Source organism: Petaurus breviceps, unplaced genomic scaffold (genome assembly GCF_028583685.1).
Source record: "Petaurus breviceps papuanus isolate PSGF00001 unplaced genomic scaffold, PetGlider_PUasm1.0 173, whole genome shotgun sequence".
In the NCBI taxonomy this organism is placed as follows: Eukaryota; Metazoa; Chordata; class Mammalia; order Diprotodontia; family Petauridae; genus Petaurus; species Petaurus breviceps.
The window spans coordinates 18062106-18089520 of NW_027185759.1; the positions used below are offsets into that span (position 1 = coordinate 18062106).

A 27415-nucleotide genomic window follows, 5' to 3' on the forward strand; every position below is an offset into this window, starting at 1 on the left:
CTCTCCTCTAAAACATACTCAACAAGTGATTAATTGTCCTTTGCCTGGAAACATTTAGTATGAGTGGACATGCTGTCCCAGAAGGCATCCTATTCCACTTCTGGATAACACTAATTGTTGGGAGATTTGACCTGTATCAAACCTGTATTGACCTGTATCAAATAAGTTTATCTCTGCAAAGAGTGCTGGACTTGGAGTCAGGACAATTTGGGGTCACATCCTGCCTTGGATACTGAGTTTAGATGTTCTTTATGACATTAACTTTTAGCTTAGACATCATCTGTGTGACCTTAGCAAGTCATTTAGCTCTGAGCCTTGATTTTCTCATCTTTAAACCAACCTCCCTGATGGTTGTGAGGATCAAAGTGCTTAGCAAAGTGTTTTGCAAACCTTAAAATGTTATATAAATATTAACTAGTGTTAGTATTACTACTTCTGACCTCTGGGCCTGAGCAGAGAAAGTCTAATCCTACTTCCATGTGAGAGCCCTTTAAATAGTTAACACCTATCGCTACATTCCCCCTAAGCCTTCTTTTCTATAAGCTGAAGAGCTCATGTTTCATAAATTTGAGGTCCTTCATTATCCTGCTTGCCTCCTCTGTGTGTTCTCCATCTAATAATATTCATCAGTAAGACTTCAGAAAGCACCAGCTTTGTTCCAGGAGCTCTTGTGGGTCCTGGGGACACAGACAGTAATGAAACAGGGTCTCGACTTTGAGAAGCTTACATCCTGTTGGTGTTCTTAAAATGTGGCATCCATATAAGTGTGTGTGTAAATAAAGATCAGTATTGCATTTGGATGGTGCTATCATGTTTCTTTTCCCAGGTCTTAGTCTAAGTGCACATACATTTTTCAAATAATCATAGAACTTAGAACTAGAAAGGAACTTTGAGATCATATATCCCAACCCTTCATTTTATATATGGAGACATTGAAGCATATAGTGCTGAAAGGACTTGGTGGAGGTCACAAAGATAGCATTCTTATATATTTTCTTTTCCTTTACAGGAACTGAGTTAATACAATGATTTTAAAAATTAAATTTTTTGAAGAAAAGGCTTGAAATATTTTTAGCTTCAAGCCTTTGTTTTGAAGATCTTTTGTTTTCAGAAAATGTGAAATTGAAAGACTAGGTAGAAAGTCTTCCAAACATATGTCATGCTTTCTGATGATAAATGTAGCTTAAGATATAAAAGAAAACTTCCATAGTGTCCTTTACTGGCATTAGCTTTCTTGTAAGGCATTTGAAGATTTGGGGGAAAATTTAAATCAGCCATCAATTCTAAAAGCAATTTCTTTGAAATGTCAAAAAAACATAACTTAGCTATTTCTCATGTCACATCAAGGACGCTGGCACATTTCCAGCCTTTTTAAAATAAGACTTTAATTTTACAAAATACTCTTGTGAAATTTCTCCATCTAGCACCTGTGAGGATAATACACGTGTGTGCATATATGTACATGTACATATATAGTACAGTTCTATATTAGAAATAATTATAATTTTATTTTAACTTCAGCTTATAAAAATGGGACGCCGTTCATCAGATACTGAAGAAGACAGTAGAAGTAAGAGGAAAAAAAAACATCGAAGACGGTCCTCTTCAAGTAGTTCTTCAGAGAGCAGAACCTTCAGTCGCAAGAAAACAGGAAGGAAATCAAGGTCCAAGTCAAGATCTTGGTCTAGAGATCTGCAGCCCCGCTCACATTCTTATGATAGAAGGTGAGCTCAGAAATTTAAATTACTCAGCAAAGGGGAGGAAATTCAATATAGAGTTTATTAACTCCATCACCTTGTGTTTTGGGGCTATTTATTTTGCTAGTTGAAAAATTAAGACTTTGTCTTAGAAATTATAAAATGCATGAAAAACTCTTATTAAACTTTAATGATGCATTTATGTACTGCAAACTAAGAATATATATATATATATATGTATATATATATATATGTACATCTCAGAATAGCTAAAATTATTAGAAAGACTCTATACTGCTTTGGAATTTGGGTACCTTCAGGTAGTTACTGTTTTGTTACTAGAAATGGTATCAGAGGAGAAATACTTTGTTTTGTTTTTATTGTTTAAAGGAGGGAGAGAGGAATACTTTCTCTGTGCTTAATACTTAATTACTTAGTTAAATAACCAAGTACTACCTACTGTGTGCAAGGCAATATTCCAGGTACTCTGGAGAGTTAAAAATAAATTTGAATATGATAGTGACCACCATCAGGGAGTTTATCTTTTGGTACTATGGACAGGAAATATTTCTAGCTTGAAATTAAAGTACTCGAAGTTCAATAAAAAATGTTAAAATTGCTATAGAAGTTGAAAGGATAGTATATTTTCAGGTAGGGGGGGTGAGAGTGGGTGGTTTAGAGGAGATTTTATAGAGAATTCATGTCCTGAAAGGAAAGGGGACATTAGGAAAAATTCGGTGATATTTCAAGTCTGTAAAATTATATTATTCATATCAATGAGACGACATCATCATCCAATTCCCATTAAAGCATAATCAATGTAAAATTGTTTCAGACGCAGGCACCGTTCCAGTAGTAGCTCTTCTTATGGATCTAGAAGAAAACGAAGTCGGAGTAGATCGAGGGGCCGAGGAAAATCCTATAGATCTCAGAGATCAAGGTCAAAAAGTAGAACAAGAAGGTAGATTCTTTTTTTCCCCCGTAAAACATCAAGTTGCACTATTTTCATCTATAGGCTAGTGTTATTTTTTTATGTTAAGTTCTCCCCTTGAACTGCGTCCTCTTCACCTTCTATGAATCCACTCAATTCCACTGGTTTAGAATCTTAGTCTACTCCACTTCCCCCACTGAACAATTATAAAAAGAAAGAAGCAACTTGTAACAATGTGCATTAGTCCAGCAAAACAAATTCTTACATTGGTCTTGTCTAAAACTGTCTCATTCTGCATTTTCAGTCTATTACCTCTTTGGGAGGAGGCAGGTAGTGTGTTTGGTCTTTAGATTTCTGAATTTGTGGTTTATCATTATCTTCCAAAGTTGCTTTTCTCTGCAGTGTTGTCATCTTGTTAATTATACTCCCAGTTCTGCTCACTTTCCTCTGTATCTGAGGTCTTCCTAGTTTCCTTTGAAGTTGTCCATTTCAACATTTCTTATGGCAAAATAATATTCCATTTCACACACTTTTGTATGTACGTACATTTATTTACTCATTCCCTCTTATTTTCCAAATTTTGGCTACTTAGAAAAGAACTACTATAAAAATTTTAGTTCATAGAGGTCCTTTTCCTCTTTCTTGTATCTCTTTGGGGTATGGGACTAATAGTAACTGGGTCAAAGGGTATGCACAGTTTAATATCTTTTTGGGCATAGCATTACATTATTTTCCAGCATGACGGGACCAATTCCTAACTCCACTAATAGTGAATCACTGTACCTATTTTCCGCAGCCCTCCTAATTTGTCATTTTTCTTTCTTGTCATCTTTGCTTTTCAAATGGATGTTAACTGAAGGCTTAGAGTTGCTTTAATTTGTATTTCTCTAATTATTAGTGATGTGGAACATTTCTTTTCATATAGTTTTTGATAGCTTGGATTTCATCCTTTGAAAACTACCTGTTCTATCCTTTGGTCATTATCTATTGGAGAATGTCTTAATCCTGTAACTAAAGCAATTCCTTATATATCTTGGATATGAGACCTTTATCATAGAAGATTACTAAAAAGACTCCCCCCCCCCCCGATCAGGTACTTGTTTCCTTTCTAACTTTCACTGCATTAGATATGTTTGTGTAAGATCTTTTAAATTTTGTGTAATCAGATTGTCTGTTTTGTCTTTTGTGATCCTCTTTTCTTTTTTTGTCTTGAATTCTTCCCCTATCCATAGATCTGAAAAGTAGTTTCTTCTTTGCTCCTGTAATCTGCTTATAAAATCACCTTTTATGTTTAAGTCATGTATCCATTTGGAATATCTTGGTATGCAGTGAGAGATATTTGTCTGTACAACATTTATGCCAAATTTTCTTCCAGTTTCCCCAGCAGTTTTTGCTAAATAGTGAGTTCTCCCCAGTAACCAAAATCTCAAGATTTTTGGAAAACTGTGTTATTGTGTTCATTTACTTCTGTATGTTTTCCTAATATGTTCTACTGATCAGCCTCTCTGTTTTTTGTCCAGTATCAAATCATTTTATGATTATTTGTATAGATTGAGGTCCGGTACTTGTAGAACATTCTTCTAGACTCTTCCCACCCTTTCCTCTTTTTTCATTCTTTCTCTTGAGATTCTTGATCTTTTGTGCCTCCATATGCATTTCATTATTACACTTTTCAAGTTCCATGATATCGTCTTGTAGTGGTTTGATTGGAATGGCACTGTTATGAGTTATTATATTAACTTGGCCTTCCCATAAGCAATTTATATTTCTTTCATTTTTTTAGATTTATCTTTATTTCTGTAGAGTGTTTTATAGTTAGATTCACATGATTCCTGAGTATATCTTGGTAGATTCACTCATATATATGTATGTGTGTATGTGTATATATATATATATATATATATACACATACACACACACACACACACACACACATATATATATTAAAACTTCTATGATTATTTTGAATGGCATTTCTCTTTTTAGCTCTTCTTATTAAATTTCATTGGTATTACACAGGAATGCTGATGATTTATGTGGATTTATTTTATGTCCTGAAATTTTGCTGAATTTATTTTCTCTATTAGTTTTTTGGCTGACTTTTAAGGATTTTCTAAGCAAAAAGCAATGATGTTGTTTTCCCTTTGCCTATCAGTGTTCCCTCAATTTCTCTTTCCTGTCTTATAACAATAGCTAGCATTTCTAGTATTAAATTAAGCAATAGCAGTAATACTGGGCATCCTTGTTTTACCGCTGATCTTTTTGGAAAGGCTTCTAACTTTCTCCATTTGGTTTTGCATAGATATTAGTTATTTACCCTAAAGAAAGTTTTGTTTAATCTCATACTTTCTAGTGTTTTTAACAGAAATAAGTTTTGGATTTTGTCAAAAGTTTTTTTCAGAATCTTTTGGTATAATCATGTGGTTTTTATTTTTATTTTTTGTATTATTAAAATGACTTCCTATATATATGGATTTCTTTATGTTAAACCAACACTTTTTACCTGGCATAAATCATTCAACAAGCTTTATTAAGCACTTACTTGATACCAGACACTATGCTAAGGACTAGTGATACAAATAGAAGCATAAGGAAAGACAGCCCCTGTCCTCAAGGATCTTATCCCTACAGGGAAGGGCAGCACATAGAGGGAGCTAAGCAGTGGGTGGGGTGAGGGGGAGGTTTCCAGGGCAAAGCCTAGAGAGTCACAAGTGGAGCTGGGAGGGCAAGAAGAAGGACTTGGACCCCTCGCCCAAATGAGGCCTTGGCAAAGATTTCTCAATACACCTTAACCCTTGCCAGCCCTTCCCCAGGGCTGCGGGCCATCCTGGGCTTGTGTTCTCCCCTGCTGACTGCTTCTACCTGGCTTCCCACCCACACCAGTTGGTGTCCTGAAGCCTTTCTTTACAACTCTGCCTATCTGCACGTGATTCTCTTGTTTCTTTTTAAGGAGTACATACACTTTAACTAGGGTGTTCATGGGCCACCCAGGCTCCTCTGTGGTTGACCCCATGCCTCTTTCCCTTGGTCTTTAAGAAGAGCCTGGTACACTGGGTGCTAATTTTACCGTTATCGCCTCACTCATCTCTCTCATTGCCCTTGTAACAGTTCCCAGCTGAACAAAGTCTCAGGGGAGTCGGGTTTCTTTCAGTTGCAGTGTGAGTTGGTCTCACTCGGTGTAGCCAAACAGTTTTACTCCAGAGGGTAGAGGTTGATGAGCCATGTCTTCCTTACATTGTAATGTCTCATGGAGATGAGTCAGTCTTCTTCTTGTACAACTACTGCCTGTGACTTACAGTGTTAGCCTTTTGGGGAAGTGGGGTGTGAAGAGAATGGCTACACAGTGAGGCCTCAAGGCAGGGCAGATGCCAGGTCATCTGCACTCAGAGGCAGCCCCTGGGTCTGCTGCCTTATGACTGTCATCAGGAGTCAGGGAGTATCGTAACTTTTGTCTTTATACCCTCCATACTGCTCCCAGGGCTTCATGTTCTGTGAGGTCATGTGATTTCATCATGAACACCCTGCTCCAATAGAGATCTATAGATTGGCAACTAGCTTGGAACTTAGAGGCCTGGAGTGTTGCCTGGCGCACTAGGAGGTTATGTAACTACTTGTGTGTCCAAGGCAGGACCTGAACCCAGGTCTCTCTGAGTACAAAGCCAAAGTTTTATCCCAGATGCTATACTGCTTCTCTGATAAGCCTTGTGCATAGTAGCTACTTAATAACTCATGTATAAGAATAAATCAGCTCATGAACTTAAAGTGTGTGTATGTCTGTCTGTGTGTGTGTCTCCCAGAAATAAGAATTATAAGATCATAGATTTGTAGTTGGAAAGAACCCTAGTGCATGGTATAGATCAGAGGTTGGCCAACTGTGACCCATAGGCTCCATCCATATGCTTTGTCCTTCTTTCTGTTTTTGTGTGGCCTTTGAGCTAAGAAAGGCTTTTACATTTTTAAAATGAAGTGTTACTGTATTTAAAAATGCAGAAACCATTCTTAGCTCTCTGTATAAAAACAGACAGCACCAAGTGTAAGCTGCATTTTGCTGACCCCTCATAGAGGTTATAAATAGAAGGCGATCTCATCAATTCCCCATGGCTTCAGCTATCATTTCTATGGGGGTGGCTTCCAAATCTCAGTACCCAGCACTCACCTCTCCTGAGCTCCAGCTTCACATCTTTACAGTTTGCTAGACATTTCCACCTGGATTTCCCACTGGCATTTCAAACTCAAAATGTTTGAGCTGAATTCATGCTATTTCCTCCTCAGTGACCCAGCTTCTAATTTCTTTTCTAGTACTGCCTTCCTTCCAGTTTCAGAGGTTCTTATCCGTGTATCCTCTCCCTCTCCTCTTTTCTGATCAGTCGCCAAGTCTTGCCGATTCTGCTTCGATGTCTCCCATCTGTCTCCACTGTCCTGCTTTGTACCCTCATCCTCTGCCATCTAGATTATTGCAGCAGCATCTGAACTGGTTTTCCTACTTCCTTATCTCCCCTCCAAAGCACCTTCTCCACAGTGGCCAAATCGATATTGCTAATACATGTCTTACCATGTCCCCAGGCCGTTCCACCGTAGTTAGCTCCTCTCAGTTCTGTGATCAAATATAGACTCTTCTGTTTGGCATTGAAAGCCCTTCACTGGGTGCTTCCAACCAGTCTTTCTGGCTGATGACACATTTGGTAGGCTCACCACACTGGCCTCCGTGCTGTTCTGTTGCTCACACCTGTGCCTTTGCACAAGTTCTCCCTAGTGCCAAGAAGGCTCTTCCTTCTCACCTGTACCTAAATCTAAGAATCTGCAGGAGAAGGGAAGGGAGTAAACCTTTACTAAACACCTACTGTGTGCCAGGCACTGTGCTAATTGCTTTACAGTCATCTCATTTCATCCTCACAACCACCCTGGGGAAGTACTGTTATTATCCCCATTTTATAGTTGAGGAAACCAAGGCAAAAAAGTTAAGTGACTTGCCCAGGGTCACACAGCTAGTATGTATCTGAGGCATAATTTGAATTCAGGTCTTCTCTATTCTAGGCCCAGAACTCTGCCCTGCACCACCTAGCTGAGGCTTTTCACCACTCATCCACGCCCAGTTGTTAGTGTTCTGCCACCGAAGTTACTTTATATTTGTTTATATATGTTTATTTTGTATCCTCCTAGTACGAGGTAAGCTAAGTTCCTTAAAAGTAGATACTCTCATTTTTTTTTAATTCCTGTTTGCTTGTTGAATTAATTGACCAAACTATTAAATGGGGCTAGATTAGTTAGGGGAAACTTCATGACCTTGGGTCAAAGCACATGAGGTGAAGGTATCTGGAAATAGAAATCAAAGTGTGACTGTGGCAATGAGCGTGTAGTGTTGGTGAGTTTTTAGGAAGGCTGGCGTCCCAGGAGGAGGCCAGGGGCTCCATGGCATCAGCCAGGCGGTTGGGATGGCACCACTAAATCACACCCAGGAGTATAGAGTGGTGTAGGTAAGCCCTAGGAAGTCTGGAGGCTTTTGAGTGACACAAACAGTGTGTGATTTGTATGAGCATTCTTAGGGCAAATTGGATGGATAGGTGGGTTTCCTGGTAGTGCAAGTAGACAGGAGAAGACATAGAGATTGATGAGTGATTGCATCTAGGGCAGCGAAGGAGAATCGTGAACAAGCCCAGCCAGGATCATGCCTGGAGGACAAGCTGGGGTCCAGCTTTTTCAAGTAGAGGTCTAGTAGTGAAACATTAGGGGTTAGAGCTGGAGAATCTTAGTCCGTCCAGCTTATCACATTCCCACTCCTTACTGAGTAAAACCCAAAGCCCTTAGCCTGGCATTGAGGCTTGTTCTGCCTGCTTCTTTCCAGATTTACCCCGGTTGCTCCTTTACTTGCTATCCCTTGAAAATGCTTTTGCCAGTTTACTCATGCTGTTCCCTTCTTGCTTGCTATTTATGTTTGTTGAAATCCTGCCCCATTTTTCCAACTCTGGTACAACTTCCTCCATGAAGCCTTTCCTGAATCTTCTGCTTTGTATCTTTCTTGTGATTTTCTGCCTTGTGTTCCAGTTATGTTCTTATTTCTTTCCCAAAAAAAGACCACAAGTTCTTTGAGGTCAAGAGATGTATTGCTTTCTCATGGTTCATAGCACAGTAGATAGTCAAGAAAGAAACTGGAAGACAGAGCTGTTTTTGTAGGAATGGGGACAGAGGATTTCAGTGTGGGATTATTCAGGAGCATCTCACTGTGATTTTATGATCGATATAGAATCATAGGATCTTGGAGGCAGTATGACAATGCAGGGGATAGAACACTGGGCTTAAAGTCAGGATGATCTGAGTTCAAATGTGACCTCAGACACTGACTAGTTCTGTGACCCTAGAGGAACCATTAATGTCTATTTGCCTCAGTTTCCTCATTTGTAAAGTGGGGATAATAACAGCGCTTACCTCTCAGGGTTGTTGTGAGGATCAGTTTTCAGTCATGCCCAACTTTTTATGACCCCATTTGGGGTTTTCTTGGCAAAGATGCTGGAATAGTTTGCCATTTCCTTCTGTAGCTCATTTTACAGATGAGGCAGACTGGGTGAAGTGACTTGCCCAGGGTTGCATTGCAGGTCATATCTGAGGCCAAATTAGAACTCAGACCCAAAACTATCCACTGACCCACTTAGCTGCCCTTGTCTGAGATTTAGTTAGTTATACCGTATTCATATAATACTTTATAGCTTTTTAGAGCTGCACAATCTTTTACCTTGTCTAGTGTAATCTTCTTATTTCTTAGATAGGAGACTGAGACCCAACTTCACTTAAAATCTCAGTGACAGAGCTCTCTCACTATACCATGTTTTTTCTATAAAATTTTTTGCAGATAGTATATGATTTCATCTTCACAGCCACCTTTTGATGCAGGCAAAGCATATATCATTATCTCTGTTTTACAAATGCAGATCACTGAGCTTATATTTGTGGGATGCAGGGAGGGAAGGTCAGGGGTCACTACACAATCTAATCTCATACACATCTGTCGTACTGTACTTATCACTTATCTTTAGAATGGTGATCTGGAGGCAGTGAAAGATTCTTAATCATCAGAGAAAGATTAAATTATGCTCAGTACATTATTTTGACCAAAGCAAGAAAGGAGTATATTTGTATGCACATATACACATATGAAATATTAAATATATATATGCATTTAAAAATACATCTTGTTGCCTCCTTTTGTTTTTCGCTCATAATATTTTCTGGATTGAGCATCCCCCTCTCCCTTTATCCCCCCCACCCCAGAATTAAACACTACCTTGTAAAAAAGAAACAGTTGAGCAAAGATAACTGTCAGAGTGATCGTGTCTGACAGTATATGCACTGTTTGGTCCCTGTAGTTCCTTTCCTCTGTGCCGTGATGAGGCAGCTATGTTTGGGTCAAGAATGGTCATTATGGTTAACCAGAGTTGAACTTTACTGCACAATATTACTCTATTACATTCATAAACCACCATTTATTCAACCATTCCCCAATTGATGGGAACCCACTTTGTTTCTAGTTCTTTATTGTTACAAAAAATGCTTTTATGAATATTTTGGTAAATATGGGAATCATCCTTCCTTTGACTTGTTGAGGTTTATGTTTAGTGATGGAATCCCTCCATTAAGGGGTTAAAGGTTTAACTTACTTTTCCCAAAGAATTCCAAATTGATAGCCAGAAAGATTGGAGCAATTCATAGTTCCACTAACAGTGTTTAATGTACTTGTCTTCTCATGAATAAATATATGTATTTTAGAAAGATTTTCTTAGTAACAGAGGTCAAAACTAAAAGGATTTCCTGGTTAGCCTTGAGCTAACAAGAAAATTAAATTAACAAGAATACCTCATTATCTAAGCAGTGTGCTGGATTGAAGCCTCATGTCAATTGTGTGTGTGTTTACACACACACACACACACACACTCACATACACATACACAGAAACACAAGCCTGTCAAGCGTTTAATACAAAAGGCGTTATATTATCCCAAGGCTTGAGGCAGCATTATTACTAGTCTTTGTGTGTAGTTTCATTTTTAAATAGGAAAAAACTTTATTTCTGTTAAGGAAATCAAAGCAATACAAAGAGCTTTGTTGTTTCATATGAACAAAAGGATTCAAGGGTGACTTGGGTTTTGAGGAATAAAAACAGGTAGAAAACAGATATTTCTATAGCAGATGTTCACAATTTACACATGATTTATAAAAGGTTATAGAGTAAATTACTCCTTGAAATTACTCTAGTTGATGACCTATAAAATATTAAGAAACTTCAGCCCCTGAAGAATTTGCTTATTTGTGAAGGTAGTGGATTGGTTTTTTTTGTTTTTTTTTAATGTTTATTTTTATGTGGTTTTTTTTTTTTTTGGTTTTAGGTATCTAATAAGAAAAATATTAACAAAATCCAGCAGTTTCCTTTAAATCTGGGGCCTTATAATCACTTCATCATCACCCCTTTGAATATCATGGTGTAGTGAATAAGCACCAGATTTTGAGTTGAGAGACCTTCACAGGGACAATCAAATAAGACGATGTACCTCAAGTATTTTATAAATTATAGAGCAATATATGAATGCTGCCTAATTTAGGGTTTTTATTACAGGATTATTCTGACAGCTTCCAGAGTCAGTTGTCAAACTTTTTCAAGGACTTCTCTTGGAAAGTCTGAATTTTAAAGCAACTTATTTATTTCTGTTTTTTATGTCTTAGATGATTCTCCCTTCTACTTTGTAACTTTCTATCAAATTTTCATCTTATAATGGTTTTCACTTATCCCATATGATTTGTTGGCTGCTGTTACTGGTCACTTCCTGTGGATTGAAGACTTTACAATAGGGTTGATTTTTTTCATTGCCTAATGGAAACTTGTAATAATGCATCCCAAAGACCTATTGAGTACAGCTGGTGTCCAGTGGTTTAGGGATTTGAAGTGGCAGGCTCACTCATGAGCTAGGGATTCCCATATGAGGGCTTCATGCTGTTTATTGAATCTCTGGGCTGATTGCCATGAATCTTTATTCATTAGCTAGGGGCATATTTTGCTGCTTATTCAAGAAATCAAAACTAAAGGCCCTTGTGAGTGTGCCATGAAGTACATGAAGAACAGATTTAGGTTAGTGAGTCCTTTAAAGTAGACATCCTTTTCTGTATAAGTAAGAAAATGTTGGATCATTCAAATGTGAATTTATGCAAAGTTTTTCTAATATCATTATCAGTATATAAGGATAGTATAGGATTTGCAGAGCAGCAGTTTATATTTAAACAGTCACTATATTAGACTAAGAGAAAGAATACAACTTGAAAATAGGCATTTCTTTGAAAGTATATATGCTTTTTAGTTTCATTATTATTTTGAGCAAAGGCGATGGTGTAGTATAGTGGGAAGAAGATTGGACTCAGCATACTTGGGACCAGATTCTTGGTCTGCTACATGCTACCATGTGAGTTGCTATTTCTTGGTCACTACTTTTTTGGGGGAAGGAGAGAGTAATAAAACCATCCATGATCTTTTCCATTCCCTTGGTATCTTGCTTTTGTCAAGATATTTTATAAGTCAGTACTTGAGTACCTTTAAAATTGTTTCTTCTCTACTTCGGATTTTTTCTGCATACATTTTAGTTAGATACCTAATTAAAAGATAGAAAGAAAACAAATACAGTAAAACCTTATTTATTTAACTTGATTTTGATTTTGTAGTAATCAGGGCACCATGTTAGATCTGAAATTTTCACCTTCAAGTTTTCAAATAAGGGCAGTTAATATTTTCAATCCAAGAAATCAAGAAATTCATGGATCTTTCAATGTTTTAAGATAATTCATGATCATATGTCTAATATGTTACTGTATCATAGAGGCCCATTATAAGCATAATTTTTTATCAACTTGTACTTTATTATTATTACTATTAATATCTAGCATTTTATAGCACTTTAGGGTTTGCAAAACCCTTTACAATTATTATCTCATTTGATCCCCATAACAACCCTTGGAGGGAGTTGTTGTTTTTATCCTACAGTTGAGGAAACTGAGGCAGAAGTAAAATGACTTGCCCAATGTCACACAGCTAGTTTCTGAGTCCATATTTGAATTCCAGTCTTAATGACCCCAGGCCTAGAGGTGTATGCACTGTTACCTACCTGCTTTACTAGTGCTCATGTATATTTTTATTTATACTGCTATCAACAAGAGTTATAAAGCTGCCCCTCTTTAATAATGAACTATTTAAAAAACCGTCAGTTTGCCTTTAGAGGAATATGGCTTGGACCTTTGATTTCATTGCTATAGGGAGTTTCCACATGAGGAGAGTCTACTAATTGGGGTTGTTCCCTTTGCAACTTAAGGGTCTTTGAGCAGAGGTTCCCTAACTTTCTTAGTTCCTATTTAGTGGCTCAGTAATTTTTTTCACAATGCTCTTGGGCTGAAAGAAGAGCTATCAGTTTTAGGTGTCCCAGTACATTGGGCTTGGTTTGAGAACCTTTGTTTGAGCGAGTTGTTCTAGAACCCTGATGCTTGGTAACATAACTTACCTCGGATCACACTGTAAATATGTATCAGAGACAGATCTTGAACCCAGGTTTTTTTTGGCTTGAAGGCCGGTGTTCTCTACTATGTCACAATGTTTCTTTATGGTCAACCTCAGACTACTTTTCATCTTCCTCTTATTTCAGATTTGTGATTTTGTTACTGTGCTGTCCCTGCTACAATTCTGAAAAACATATTTTTAAACACTTGTAATTACTTTATCAGAGCTTGACAATCTTGGATTTTTTTTTTCTGTTAAACTGCAGCAGTCTAGAGACTTTTTGTTTCATTGTCTTGTGGGATAAATACCTACTATTTTCTTAATATTATTTTTCCCTTATCATTTTTCTTTTACTCCTTGCAGATTGCTAATCTAGTTATGTGGACAGATGTACTGGCATATTCATCTGTCACCACCCATTGTAATGGCAACCATTCATTACAAGAACCATTTCAAAGGAATTGATAAAGAATCCTACAATTTCCCTTCTTGTCCCATAAAATATGTTTTCTTTAACCTATGTTAGTTTTCTACTTTCAAAAATATGCAGATTCAGCCAGAATGTTTTTGAGAATGTATGTTATGTTATACTAGTTATTATGTACTATGCTAGTTTCTGTCACTGAACATTATTTATTGAGTGCCTGATTTGTGTATGTTACTTGTAATCAAAACAAGTATAAGACATGTTCTTGGCCCACGTGGAGTTTATAGTCCAGTTGAGTAGATAAGAGGCACATCTGAAACAGTTAATGCACTGGGAAATGTGCATTGTGTAATACATGATGTAAAGGCAGAAGAAGAGACTAATGTGGTCTAGTGTTATCAGAAAAGGCTTCATAGATGAATCTCCAGTCTCCTCTCCTCTCCTCCCCTCCCCTCCCCTCCCCTCCCCTCCCTTTCTTTCCTCTCCTTTCCATTCCCCTCTCTGCCCCTCTCCTTTCCACTTTCCTCTCCTCCTCCCTTTCCTTTTTCTCCCCTCTCTTTTTCTCCCCTTTCTCTCCTTTCCACTCCTCAACAGGACCTCTCTGCTCAGAAACTTTTAGTGGTCAACTGGCTACCTGTTGTCTCCTAGATGGTTCAGATTCCTTAGCTTAGGATTCTAGGCCATGTGTAATATGACTCTAGCCTAACTTCCTTATCACCTGTTATTTCTCTTCTTATATCCAGTGCTAAAACCAAACTGAATTACTCCCTTTTCCCTGGACATGTGCTATCCATTTTGACTTGAAATACCCTTTCCTCAGTCAGTAAGCCAGTCAGTCACTTAAGGCCTTACCCTTTGCCAGTCACTGGCTAAGTGATGGAGATACAAAGGAAGGGTGAAAATAGCCCCTGCTCTCAAGTCACCCATGTTCTCTTGGCAGGGACCTGTTCTTTAGGAATATCACTTGGCAGCAGCATGGAAGATGGACTAGGGTAGAGGGAGACCTGAGGCAGGGAGGCCAATCAAAAGGCTATTAAAATAGTCCAAGTGAGAGGTGATGATGTCCTGAGCTAGGCCAGGGACTGTGGGAACAGATGGACAGAAGGTACATTTACAAAAGAGGTTGTGAATGCAGAAAAGCAAGATTGGGCAGTGAGTTACTTGGATGGATTGAATGAGAATAAGGATTTAAGGATGATTCCGAAGTTGTGAACCTGGGTGAGTTGTTGAGAAGTGGGGAAGAAGAGATAGGTGTTTTTTGGGGGGAAGATAATGAGTTATGTTTTTGCACATGTTGAGCTTGAAATGCCTATAGGACATCTAATTTGAAATATCATAAAAACAGTTGGTGGTGTGGGATGAAAATTCAGGTGAGATATTTGGGTTGGATGTGTATGTATCTGGAATATCCTGTCTATCCTTCAAGGCCCAGGTTACATGCCATACTTGTCAAGGAAGCTTTCTCTGATCACCCCACCTTGGAGTGATTTTTCCTGACTCTTCATTCCTAGGACTTGATTTTCTCTTTCTTCCAAGTTTGAGACAGCTTCACACCCTGGTGAATAGAGAAGTGACTTTGGATCCAGGGAGACTAAGGCTCAAGTCCTGCTTCTGACCTATGTTGGTTATATGACCTTGTTTTACCCAGAGGGATCCAAATCATGGCCTGGGCTTTGAGTGGCCTGTAGATTACTCTTGTGGCCCCAAACAGATTAAAATGTCTTTGGGAAATGTTTAAGAAAATAAATAAAAGTATAATACAATGTAAGTAATGCTAATTTGTGGCTTTCTAAGTCAGTATGCATCCCGTGGGATCCATCTCCATTTGACACCATTGGGGAGATAACACAGTTAGTGGAGGCTCCCTCAAAGGTAGAGGGAACGTTGGTAGAATGTCGAGCTTGAATGGATTTAGATCACTTTAGAAAGCCACAAATGGACATTATCTGTGTTATGTTGTATTTTTATTTATTTTGTTAAAGCATTTCCCATTGACATTTTGAACTTTGACACCTCTGCTCTATACTAATGAAATTAGTTCTCTCTATCCTTAGTGCACTCAAACTTTGTTTATTTGTATATTTCTTATCTACTATTAAAATGTCATTTTCATCTGGGCAAGAATTGTATTTTAGTCATCTTTATATTTCTTTTGTTGCTTATTGTGCAAATAGTAGATACTCCATCAATTTATGTGTTAACTGATTTGAACTGAGATGGGGTTAGACCTAGACCTTGGACATATTTGTTCTTTGATTAAAGGAACAGTAGAAAGATTTGGAAGTCACTGGTTCCTATCCAGTTCTGTCACTTAATGCTTCTCTTCTCTGGACTTTAGTTTCCTCATCATTAAAATGAAGGTGTTGAAATAGATGACCTCAGCTTAAAAACTAGAGTCCTCATGTCTAAGATACTGATATCTGATATTTAATTTACATAATGCTTTAAGGTTACAGAATGCTTTTATTTTGCCCCACAACTGTGCAGTGAGAGTAGTGCAGTCTTCTTTGATCTCCACCTGTGTGCATATGTATGCTTCTGTTTTATTCCTTTTCTGGATAATTTTCATTTTCTAGGGATTGAACACATAGGCAACTGAACGAGTGATTTCTGACATTTTAGCTTTGTGACATGTCCTTCATTTGTTTACTTGGAGAAAGGACACTTTTGAAATCTGAACGTTACTTATTTTTTTGCACATGAAAAATCCTGAGGAAAAAAGTATGAATTTTTAAATTTAAAAAAGTTTGCATTTGTCAGTTCTAAGATTTTTTAAAATCCAATTTGTATCACAATTCTCCAGTGTAATGAAGTTTTGATGCCATTGTAAAACTGAGGCAGAGTATGTGGGGTCAGGACCAAATCTGAACATAATGATCTTGTTTTTCTTTTACAATTTTTCTCTTGGTGCTGTCACTGCATTCTATTGTCTTAACGTTTATTTTAAAATTAGTATACTAATACTTCCTCAGCACCCCTTAATTCTAATCCATATATTTGACAATAAATGGTTGCCCTACAAATACTGTTCTGTTTAAAGGTTATGTTGAACAGGAAGACTTTTTTGAAAAAATGCATTTTTATCATTATCCTTTTTTAAAAATTACTTACAGTTCCCATTGTATCCTTTGTTGTCCCTCACAGAGAGATATCTCTTAGAATGAAGAATTTTTTTAAAGAGGAAGAAAAAAAAAGCTCAGCAAAACTAACCAACATATCAAAAAAGTCTGATGTTATATGCAAGAGCATGTGTCTTAATGGCTAAAATTTAAACTTGAATGTTGTGTGTGGTATTGACAGTGTTGAAGATGTAAAGAGTCTAATTTCTGGATGGTATGATGTCAGAAACTGAGGTGTGGAATTGGAAAATGTTTAATAAAACAATCTGATCACTATATTTAATCCCTCTCATTTCCACTTTGATTTTGAGTGCTAGATTTTGATTGCAAAGTTATTAAAAGCTGCTTTCACATAAACAATATGATGTGAAAAGCATACTTAATGTTTTAAAGTTCACAAAGCTGTTTTTGAATCTAAAATTGATAAGCACTTAAATAAAACATGCTAGCATCTAATTATAAAAATCATAAGAGTTGCCAGATATGGTTTATCAGTCTGTTTTAGTATTTTGATTGCATTGTATTTTTTATTAACCTATTGGGCTTCCTTATCTTATCTCTGGAAATAGGAACTTAATGTGTGCATATATTGCAATTATTTTATTTAGGACATATTTTAAAAGTCAAGAAGTGAAACTGCCTGGTAATGCTATAAATTTAAAATTGTCCTACAGCAAGACAGTACGATGCAAATATGACTTAATAAGATCACAAACTGAATTTCAGTGAAACAACCAAGATTTACATTAAATTAGGAATTTTAAAACTGATTTAGTTTGTTTTACTGAGCATTTGCTTAATAACATTTCGCCTTCTTGCAATCTTTTTAAAGACAATAATTCGTCTGTGAAATGCAGGCACATCCTCTGTAGAAAAATTGAAAGCAACAGCTCACTTTCTGAAACCACACATAGAGCGATATAAAGAAATATTTCAGCTCTACAAAATTTAATAAATCATCCCATTTCCTAATTTGATCATATCCGATGCTGATGTGGAAGAAGCATTTCAAATACCATCTCCTCATTAATATACATCAGTCTAGGGAATAGAATGGAATACTTATGCAGAGATGTCACAGTTACTGTTTCTTAGTTTACTAAGTGGAACAGGTTGATGTGATACTGGGTGCTATTTGTCAATGTCTTGTTAAAATGGTTTGGGTCGAGTTATGGAGTCCAGAAAGACGGCGGCTGATAAATCAAAAGTGGATTGAGTGGACAGGAGGCAGTGATTGATACTGTGACAGGATATGAAGAAAGGAATCTTGATACAAGCATTCATGATATTGAATATGAGAAGGAAAATGGCCCTGGAGTATGGATATTATTCAAGGAAATGAGAATAATAATATCAGCTTGAAAATATTGCTGGGTGAAGATTAGGATAGTTCTTATTAGCACATACTACTTTGCTAGAATAATAGAACTCAAATTATATAGAAATTTATGTGAAGAGAATATTTTAAATCTATATCTGAAGACTATATGTACATCTTCAGCTTTATTTTTTACTGTGATAATTACAGTCAGTTTTTTAAAAAATATCTTATTTCCCAGCTAATTTTTTTTTTTTTTGCCTTTTGGAGGGCAATTGGGGTTAAGTAACTTGCCCAAGATTACATGGCTAGTTTTTTTGTGTGGGTGTTAAGTGTCAGAGGCCAGAACCGAACTCAGGTCCTCCTGACTCTGGGGCCAGCGCTTTACTCACTGTGCCACCTTGTCGCCCCCGCATCTAGCTTTTAAAAATTTCTTTTTGACTATTGTAACTATTTCTGCACTCATTCTTGGGTTTTCCACTGTTGTACCAGATGGAGACTGATTTGTGTGGTCCATAAATGTTGCTTTTACTACCTTGTGGTTTTGGCTTATGATGTTAACTTTAAATTGAAAGTTGTTATTAGATAATTTTCAGCAGCTTTCAGTGTACTCATTTCATATAGCAAATGATAAATGAGTTGTTCACAAAAGATCATTGCTGTCTTTGTGAATATTCTTTTTTCTGTATTTTCATTGAAACATATTTGTTTAGGGGCAGCTAGGTGGCACAGTGAGTAGAGTGCCGGCCCTGGAGCCAGAAGGACCTGAGTTCAGATCTGGCCTCAGACACTTCATACACACACACACACACACACACACAAAACTAGGCATGTGACCTTGGGCAAGTTACTTAACCCCAATTGCTCTCCAAAAAAAAAAAAAGAAACATAAACTTGTTTGTATCTTATAGTTTTAGAAGATTGTCTGGGGCAATGGGCAGTTAAGTGATTTTGCCCATGGTTACATGGCTCATGTATGTCAGGGCTGGGATGTGAATTCAGATCTCCCTGGTTCCAAGGCCTGCACTCTGTCCCTTGTGCCGCTGAGCCAGCTAGGGGTCACTGTGGGTAGTGTTCTAGATCTGTATTAGGAAGACTTGAGTTCAAATGTGACCTCACACAGTCATCTGCTGTGCAACCTTGGGCAGATGACTTGACTTCTGTCTACCTCAGTTTCCTCATCTGTAAACAGTGCTAATATATAGCATCTACATCCCAGGGTTGTTGTGAGGATTAAGTGAGATAATAGCTGTAAAGCACTTAACACAGTACCTAGAGCATAGAAGGCACTATATTAATACTAGCTATTATCATCACCATCATTTTCAATATTGTTATGCCATAATGCCTGCCCATAATTGCTTTAATTTTTTTATTTTTTGCTTTTTGGAGGGCAATTGGGTGTAAGTAACTTGCCCAAGGTCACACAGCTAATTTTTGCGCGTGTGTGTGTGGGTTTAGTGTCTAAGGCCGGATCCGAACTCAGGTCCTTCGGACTCTGGGGCCGGTGCTCTACTCACTGCACCACCTAGCCGCCCCAATTTGTTGATATTAATGGGAGAGAGGAAACAAGCCAAAATTAAGTTATAGCTGTCAGTTTATAAGAACAGATCCATAAATTGGACATAAAAATAATTCTTAATACTTTATAAGTACATCTTTATAATCTCATAGTAATTGATATTAAACTTTTTTTCCCCACATATATCTTCTTATCCTGCTAACTGTGGGCAAACCACTTGACCTTTTTTAATTTTTTTTTTGCTTTTTGGCGAGGGGAAGGTAGGGCAATTGGAGTTAAGTGACTTGTGCAAGGTCACACAGCTAGTTTTTTGTGTTAAGTGTCTGAGGCTGCATTTGAACTCAGGTCCTCCTGAATCCAGGGCTGGTGCTCTACTCACTGCACCACCTACCCGCCCCACACTTTACCTTTTTAACCTCTAGTTTACTCATCTGTAAAATAAGAAGGTTGGACTAGATGGTTTTCAAGATCTTTTCTAGCTCAAAATTTGTGATCCTATGATTCCAGGTAGGTGAAAAAGCCACAGTGGGATGAGCTAGAGAAATGAAGCATTTATTAAGTATTTATTATTTGTTGTTTTCTTTTTACTAGGAATGGGTGTTATGTTTTGTCAAGAGCTTTTTCTGCATTACTTAGGTAATCATATTATTTTTGTTATTTATATGATTACGTATGCTGACAGTTTTCTTGATATTGAACCATCCCTGCATTCCTGATATGAATCCCACCTGGTCATAATGTAAGATCTTAGTTGTACATTATAGTAATCTCCTTAATATTTTATTTAAAATTTTTCCATCAACATTCATTAAGGAAATTGACTTATAGTTTTCTTTCTCTGCTTTTGCTCCTGATTTAGTTATCAAAACTACATTTGTGTCATAGAAGGAATTTGGTAGGACTCCTTCTATACCAATTTTTTCAGATAGTTTATTACTGGAGTTGTCTCTATTTTTTTCCTTTTTTTTCATTTTTCAAATGCTTTATTAACTTCTGATTTACATCATTAATTTCCGCCAGATTTTGAGTTGCAAATTTTCTCCCCGTTTTTCCCCTACCCACCACCCCAAAATATCAGTCGCATAGGATATCCCCTCCTCCAATCTGCTCTCTCCCATATCTTCTCCCACACCCCCTTAGACTTTTCCAGTAGGGCATGGTGGATCTCTATGCCCCAGTGCCTGTATATCTTATTTCCCAATTACATGTAATATAGTATTAATAATAGTGTGTGTATGTGTGTGTGTGTATAATTTTAATCATTTTATTTTAAAACTTGGAATTCTAGATTCATTCTTTTCCTCCCTTGTCATCCATCCTTACTGGGAAGATAAGCAGTTCAATATAGGTTGTACATGTGTCAGTAATGCAAAATATTAACATAGTAGATATATTGTAAAAGACTGATTATATTTCCCTCCCTCCTATCCCACCACCCACTTGTTCTATTCTCTACTTTGATCCCGTCCCTTTTCAAAAGTGAGTGCTTCCATCTTCCCTCCCCCTCAGCCTGCCCCCCCTTCTATCATTCCCCCTCTCATTCCCTTCCCCCCTATTCTCCTATAGGGTGAGATACCCCATTTAGTGTGTATATCATTCCCTCCCTGAGCCAAATTCAATGAGAATAAGGTTGCTCCATTCCCTTTTGCCTTCCTATTCTTCCCCTCCATTATAACCATTTCCCCTTTCCTCTTATCTATATGAGATAGTTTACCCCATTCAGTCTCTCTCCATTTCCTCTCATTATATTCCTCTCTCACCTCTTAATTTCACCTTTTAAGTGAATTATTAAATTGGTCCTGTGCCTTCTATCTATGTATACCTGTAAACATACATACACACATTCACATACCGTGTTTCCCCGATAATAAGACCTATCCTGAAAATAAGTCCTCCTCTTACTGTGTAAGATTCATCTAAAATAAGCCCTCCCCCGAAAATAAGCCCTATTGAGATTGCTACTGTAGTGAAGGTGATCCCTTGCACTACACGCTACATTACCGTACCCTGTGTATGCACCGTTCCCCCCCCCCCCGGGTGAAATGCACGCCGCGCTCCAAGCTGCATCCAATCAGAGCTGCAGCAGTGAGCGCGTCATCCTGTTCTTCCCCAGTGATTTGCTTGCTGGTGCCATTGAGAGCAGTGCCGCGGAGGAGAGCTGAGGCAGGACAACATAAGCCTTCCCCTGAAAATAAGCCCTCTGGTGTTTTTCTTTCCAAAAAAAATAATAAGACAGTGTCTTAATTATCGGGGAAACACGGTATGTATTCCTATGCCCGTATACCCGCCAATACACACACACACACACACACACACACACACACATATACACACACACATATATATTTCTATTCCCTTCAACTATTTTCATACTGAGAAAAGTTTCATCAGTTACAATTGTTGTTTTTCCATGTAGGAATGTTAATAGTTCAACTTTGATAAGTGGCTTATGATTTCTTTTCCCTGTTTACCTTCTCAAGCTTCTCTTGCTCCTTGTATCTGAATGTCAGATTTTCTATTCAACTCTGGTTTTTTCATTAAGAATGCTTGAAAATCCACTATTCCACTGAATGACCATATTTTCCCCTGAAACATGATACTAAGTTTTGTGGGTAGATGATTCTTGGTTTTAATCCCAGCTCCTCTGCTCTCCGGAATATCATATTCCAGGACCTTTGATCCCTCAGTGTAGAAGCTGCCAGATCCTGGGTTATCCTGATTGTGTTTCCACAATATTCAAATTATTTCTTCCTGGCTGCTCGTAATATTTTCTCCTTGATCTGGGAATTCTGGAACCTGGCTGTAATATTCCTAGGAGTTTTCTTTTTGGGATCTTTTTCAGGAGGTGATTGGTGGATTCTTTCAACCTCTATTTTGCCTTCTGGTTCTAAAACATCAGGGCAATTTTCCTTGAGAATTTCTTGGAGGATGATTTCTAGGTTCTTTCTTTGATCATGGCTTTCAGGTAGTCCAGTAATTTTAAAATTATCTCTCCTGGATCTATTTTCCATGTCAGTGGTTTTTCCCTTGAGATATTTCACATTGCCTTCTATTCTTTCATTTGTTTGGATCTGTTTAACATCATCTTGATTCCTCATAAAGTCACTAGCTTCCTTTTGCTGCATTCTAAATCTGAGGGAATGATTCTCCTCATTGAGCTTTTGAGATGCTTTTTCCATCTGACAAATTTGGCTCTTAAGGCATTCTTCTCCTCATTGCCTTTTTAGCCTCTTTTGCCATTTGAGTTAGTCTGTTTTTTAAGGTGTGATTTTCCTCAATTAGGCTGTTGACTCTCATTTTGTAATTTTCTTGCATCATTCTCATTTCTCTTCCCAATTTTTCCTCCACTTCTCTTATCTGCTTCTTAAGGTCCTCTATGGCCTGTAACCAGCTTATGTTTTCCTTTGAAGCTTTTGGTACAGGAGTTCTGACTTCACTGTCTTCCTCCTGTTCCATGCTTTTCTCCTTTTTGTGCCCAAAATAGGAGTCTAATGTTGGCATCTTCTGTTTGCTTTGCTTCCTTTGCCTGGTCATGTTGGCCCCAGTCACCCTGGGCTTTTTGCCACAGTAGGACTCTGCTACCAGACAGCTTTCATCCCAAATGCTGGGATTTTCTCAACTGCTGAAGATATTAGTTGGGTGCCCTTTCTGAAACCTCCACGCACTCTGGCAAGCTGGTCACACACCCCAGGACCTCCACCCTAGACTGCAGTCTAGATCCAAGCAGGTTAAAGCAAGAGCGATTACCCCTCAGACTAGTGCTTGGTCCCCCTATAATCTGCAGGCCAGGAGCTGAAGCTGCAATGTGGCGCCGGCTGCTCAGCCACTTCTCATCCTGGGGAAAAAGCTAAAGCTCTCCCAACTACTGGTCCCAAAGCTCACATTGCACTGACCTCTCACTTTGTCCTTCACATCTATGTGTTGATAAATCTGGAAACGGCCACAGCTGCTGCTGATCTGGAGTCCCTTAGGCTGGCAGCTGGTCAGGCTCCCCCTGGGGCTAAAGCCTCAGTCGTGGAGCTGGGCTCGGCTCCCAGAGTGTTGCGCTGGTCAATTCCTGCCAGCCTGCAAGGCTGTCCTCAGCGGGAGGTTAGCTTCTCTGTGTCATTGTGTGGGTTCTGTAGCTCCAAAGTTTGTTCAGAGTCCCCTTTTATATGGTTTGAGGAAGGTGGAAGCTGGAGCTGTGCTGAGGTCGTGTTTCTACTCCACTATCTTGACTCCGGCCTGCCCCACCCCCCCAATTGTCCCTTTTTTTTTTTTTTTAAAGCAATTGGGGTTAAGTAACTTGCTCAAAGCTACATGGCCAGTTATTTTTGTGTGGATGCCAAGTATCTGAGGCTGGAACTGATCCCAGGTCTCCCGACACTGGGGCCAGTGCTCTTACTCACTGTGCCACCTGGCTGCCCCTAAGCAATTGGGCCTAATTGTCTCTTAAATGCTTGGTAGAAATCACCTGTAAATCCATCTGGTACTGGGGTTTTTTCATAGGGAGCTCATTTATGATTTGTTCAATTTCTTTTTCTAAGATAGGGTTGTTTAAGTTTTCTGTTTCCTCTTCTGTTAATCTGGGTGGATTTTTAAAAATAGTTATTATTATATCATTATTATTGTTATTTCACTTAGATTGTCAGCTTTTCTGACATTTAAACCAGGCATAATAACTCCTAATAATGGCTTTAATTTCACCTTCATTGATGGCGAATTTGTTCTTTTAATTTTTCATGTTGCTAATTTGGTTTTCTTTTCTTTTTTTCTCTAAATAAAATTGATCACTGGTTTATCTGTTTTATTATTTTTTCCCCATAAAACCAACTTTTAGTTTTCTTTGTTCTTTGAATTGTTTTATTTTCAATTTTATTAATTTCTTGTTTAATTTTTGGCACTTGCATTTTGGTGTTTAACTAGGGACTTAAAAATTTTTTTTCTAGTTTCTTAAAATTGCATCCTCTAGCAGCTACATCACTTGCCTTGGCTGGGTTGAAGCATCATAGATAGCAAGTTATTTTGCTGAGGATGTGGGGTAACGTTTATCTTCAACAAAAACATTTTTTAGGTGCCTCACAGGAGGCCCTCATGCTAAGCATTGTACAAAGAAGAGCAGTGCAGTTCTGACTAGCCATACTCATGAAAGAAGGCCTTAGGTAATCAAAATTGATGAGTAATTCACTCAGCTTGCTCAAGGAAGTGGCTCTGCCCCACAGAAGGCAGGAAGGGCCTTTCCCAAAGCCTCCATGCTGGCATATGCTATCTCAAGAAGGGCTCGAGTCATCCCTGATTGCAACAGAGCAGCTCCACAGAATAGTGCTCAGTTGAACAAAATGAGGAAAAAAAGGAAGCAGATGAGCAAATTTATTTTATTTTATTTTTTGCTTTTTGGAGGGCAGTTGGGGTTAAGTGACTTGCCCAAGGTCATACGGCTAGTTTTTGTGTTAAGTGTTTGAGGCTTGATTTGAACTCAGGTCCTCCTGACTCCAGGGCCTGACTCTATTCACTGCACCACCTAGCTTCCCCCATATGAGCAAATTTAAATATATGAAAAGAGACTTCTGAGGAAAATATCTACCATAGAATTATGAGAAAACAGCTCTACAGATAACTGTCAATTTCCATTTTTTTTTTTTGCCTTTTGGAGGGCAATTGGGGTGAAGTAACTTGTCCAAGGTTACACGGCTAGTTTTTTTGTGTGGGTGTTAAGTTTCTGAGGCCGGAACCAAACTTGGGTCCTCCTGACTCTGGGGCCAGCGCTTTACTCACTGCTCCACCTAGCCGCCCCTATTTCCAATTTTCTTAATTTAGGTTTTAAGTATATTTTTGAAAAAGAAACTACTCATTTGGATGGAACAAACAAATGGACCAATTTCTGATTTGACTCTTTTGTAGTTATGAGCAGATTTTAATAATACTGATAGTAAGGTCTTAAAATTATTTGTTGTTTGCGTATTTTTTTAGTTTCTTTATGTTTAAGTTGGGCTCTGTTCCCAGGGTTAGGGACACTGTCAGGCTTTTATCATACTGCTGTTTTCAGAGCTAGTTTTGAGGGTTTAGAAGTTTTCGGTGCTTCCAGGGGGGTGTGATCTGGGAAGTAGTATGGTCATTGCTCTCCCAGTTTGGGCTCTTGTCCTTACTTAGGAAGGGCTCTTGATCCTCTGCAACTGGAAAGGATTCTGCTTGTCGAGGCCCCTGCTCCGTTATGGCTCTAAGTACTGTTCTCAGCCCTAGAACTATGACTTGAAAGTGGGCATAGACAGTGGAGTTGCCAAACAATACCCTGTCTTGTGCCCAGTACTAGCACAGGGGTCCCTTGAAATCTTTTTCTAACCACTTGCCAAATCCCTGTACTGTCTCTGGCTGAAGACCTTTCCAAACTGCTGCTGCTACTGTTGCCTACAGCTGTGTTGCCACCACTTGTGCTTTAGACTGGCTCTTTCCCCCTTTGATTGCCTAAGTTGTCTTGGGCTGGAAAAATGTCTTACCTCAACCTTTTGTTCTTTCTGCTCTTCCAGAATTTGATTTGAGGCATTATTTTAAAGGTGTTTAGAAGGGAATGTTGGAAGAGTTTGGCTGCTTCCTCTACCCTGCCATCTTGGCTCTATCCCAGAAGTCATGTAAAACATTTTGAAAACCTTAAAGTACTATGTTGAATGCTAGCTAATATGTCAGTGAAGGGGTATGGTGACTAGAGAGCTGGGTGAGGAATCCTGAAGACCTAAGTTCAAATCTAACCTTTCACTTACTAGCTGTGTGTCCCTAGGTAAGTCACTTAGCCTCTGTGTCACTTTCCTTACCTGTAAAATGGGGATAATAATAGCACCTATCTTATAGAATTGTGAGGGTAAACTGAGATGATATTGGTAAAGACCTTTATAAACTAAAAGTGCTCTGTAAATGCTAGATGATGATGCTGGTGATTGGTGGTGGTGATGATGATGATTTTATAACATTTAACACTGTCATTTATGACTACTTCTTTATGAGGCAAGACAGGTGGCAAGATGTCCAAAGGTGGAATGATGTGAAACATGGTCTGGAACCACCGGATATAGTCAGTTAGATGTGTTTGTACTCATTCATCAGTCAGAACAGCATGGTCCCAGGGTAGAATTCCAGGGCAGAGTGTATTAAGGAAGAGTTTGTCCTAGTTCTTGGATTCCTGGTCCAGGGGGTGCTTCTCCAGATGAAGAGAGAGAGGCATGGATAGGGTTGATGGTTTGTATTTAACATTCTGCCATTGGAATCTCAAGCTTCTCTGCTGAGAGAAGAGAGATATCTTTCATTCTTTGTCATCCCTCATTATTGAGTCTTTCACTACCATGGCTTCCTTAATGCCATACTGTAATGGTTCTTCTTCATCTTCTGTTGAGCACTCCCCTCTGTTTTCCATTGGCTCCTTTTCCTTTTGTCCCTGAAATTTGAACATCCTGCAAGATTCAATCCTTGGTCCTCTTTTCTTTCTTCTGTCCCTTGATGATCTTGTCAACTTTTCATCTCCACGAATGCCACTGAGATCTATTTTTCAGCCCCAATCTTTCTCCAAAACTTTAGGCTTGTACTTCCACATATGTCCTTAAAATCCACCATGTAGATGTCTCATCAGAACCTCAAAATTAATGTATCTCTCACTAAACTCATCATTTCCTCAGATCTTCCTCACTCCTAGATGTCTTTATTTTATTTTATTTTTGATGACACAGCCATCTTCTCAGTCACTCAGATTCAAAACCTTAGAGTTACCTTTGATTCTTCCTTCTCTCTGATTTTTCAGTACTCCCTCTCCCACATCCACTTACCGTGTTTCCCTGATAATAAGACACTGTCTTATTAATTTTTTTGGCAAGAAAAACACCAGAGGGCTTATTTTCAGGGGAGGGCTTATGTTGTC

The 27415-nt window shown here is 38.3% G+C and overlaps 1 protein-coding gene across 6 annotated transcripts in view; it reads left to right on the top strand.

Moving 5' to 3' along the window:
• RSRC1 (arginine and serine rich coiled-coil 1) overlaps positions 1–27415 on the top strand; it is a 428038-nt gene that overhangs the window by 14299 nt on the left and 386324 nt on the right. For 5 of the 6 annotated variants that reach the window (XM_069083462.1, XM_069083461.1, XM_069083460.1 and 2 more), the window contains 2 exons: positions 1522–1724; positions 2533–2658. In XM_069083462.1, coding sequence (XP_068939563.1) covers positions 1531–1724; positions 2533–2658 — 320 coding nt within the window. In that variant the 5' untranslated portion in view covers positions 1522–1530. The remainder of the gene's footprint in view (positions 1–1521; positions 1725–2532; positions 2659–27415) is intronic. The other variant, XM_069083459.1, reaches the window with a different exon arrangement.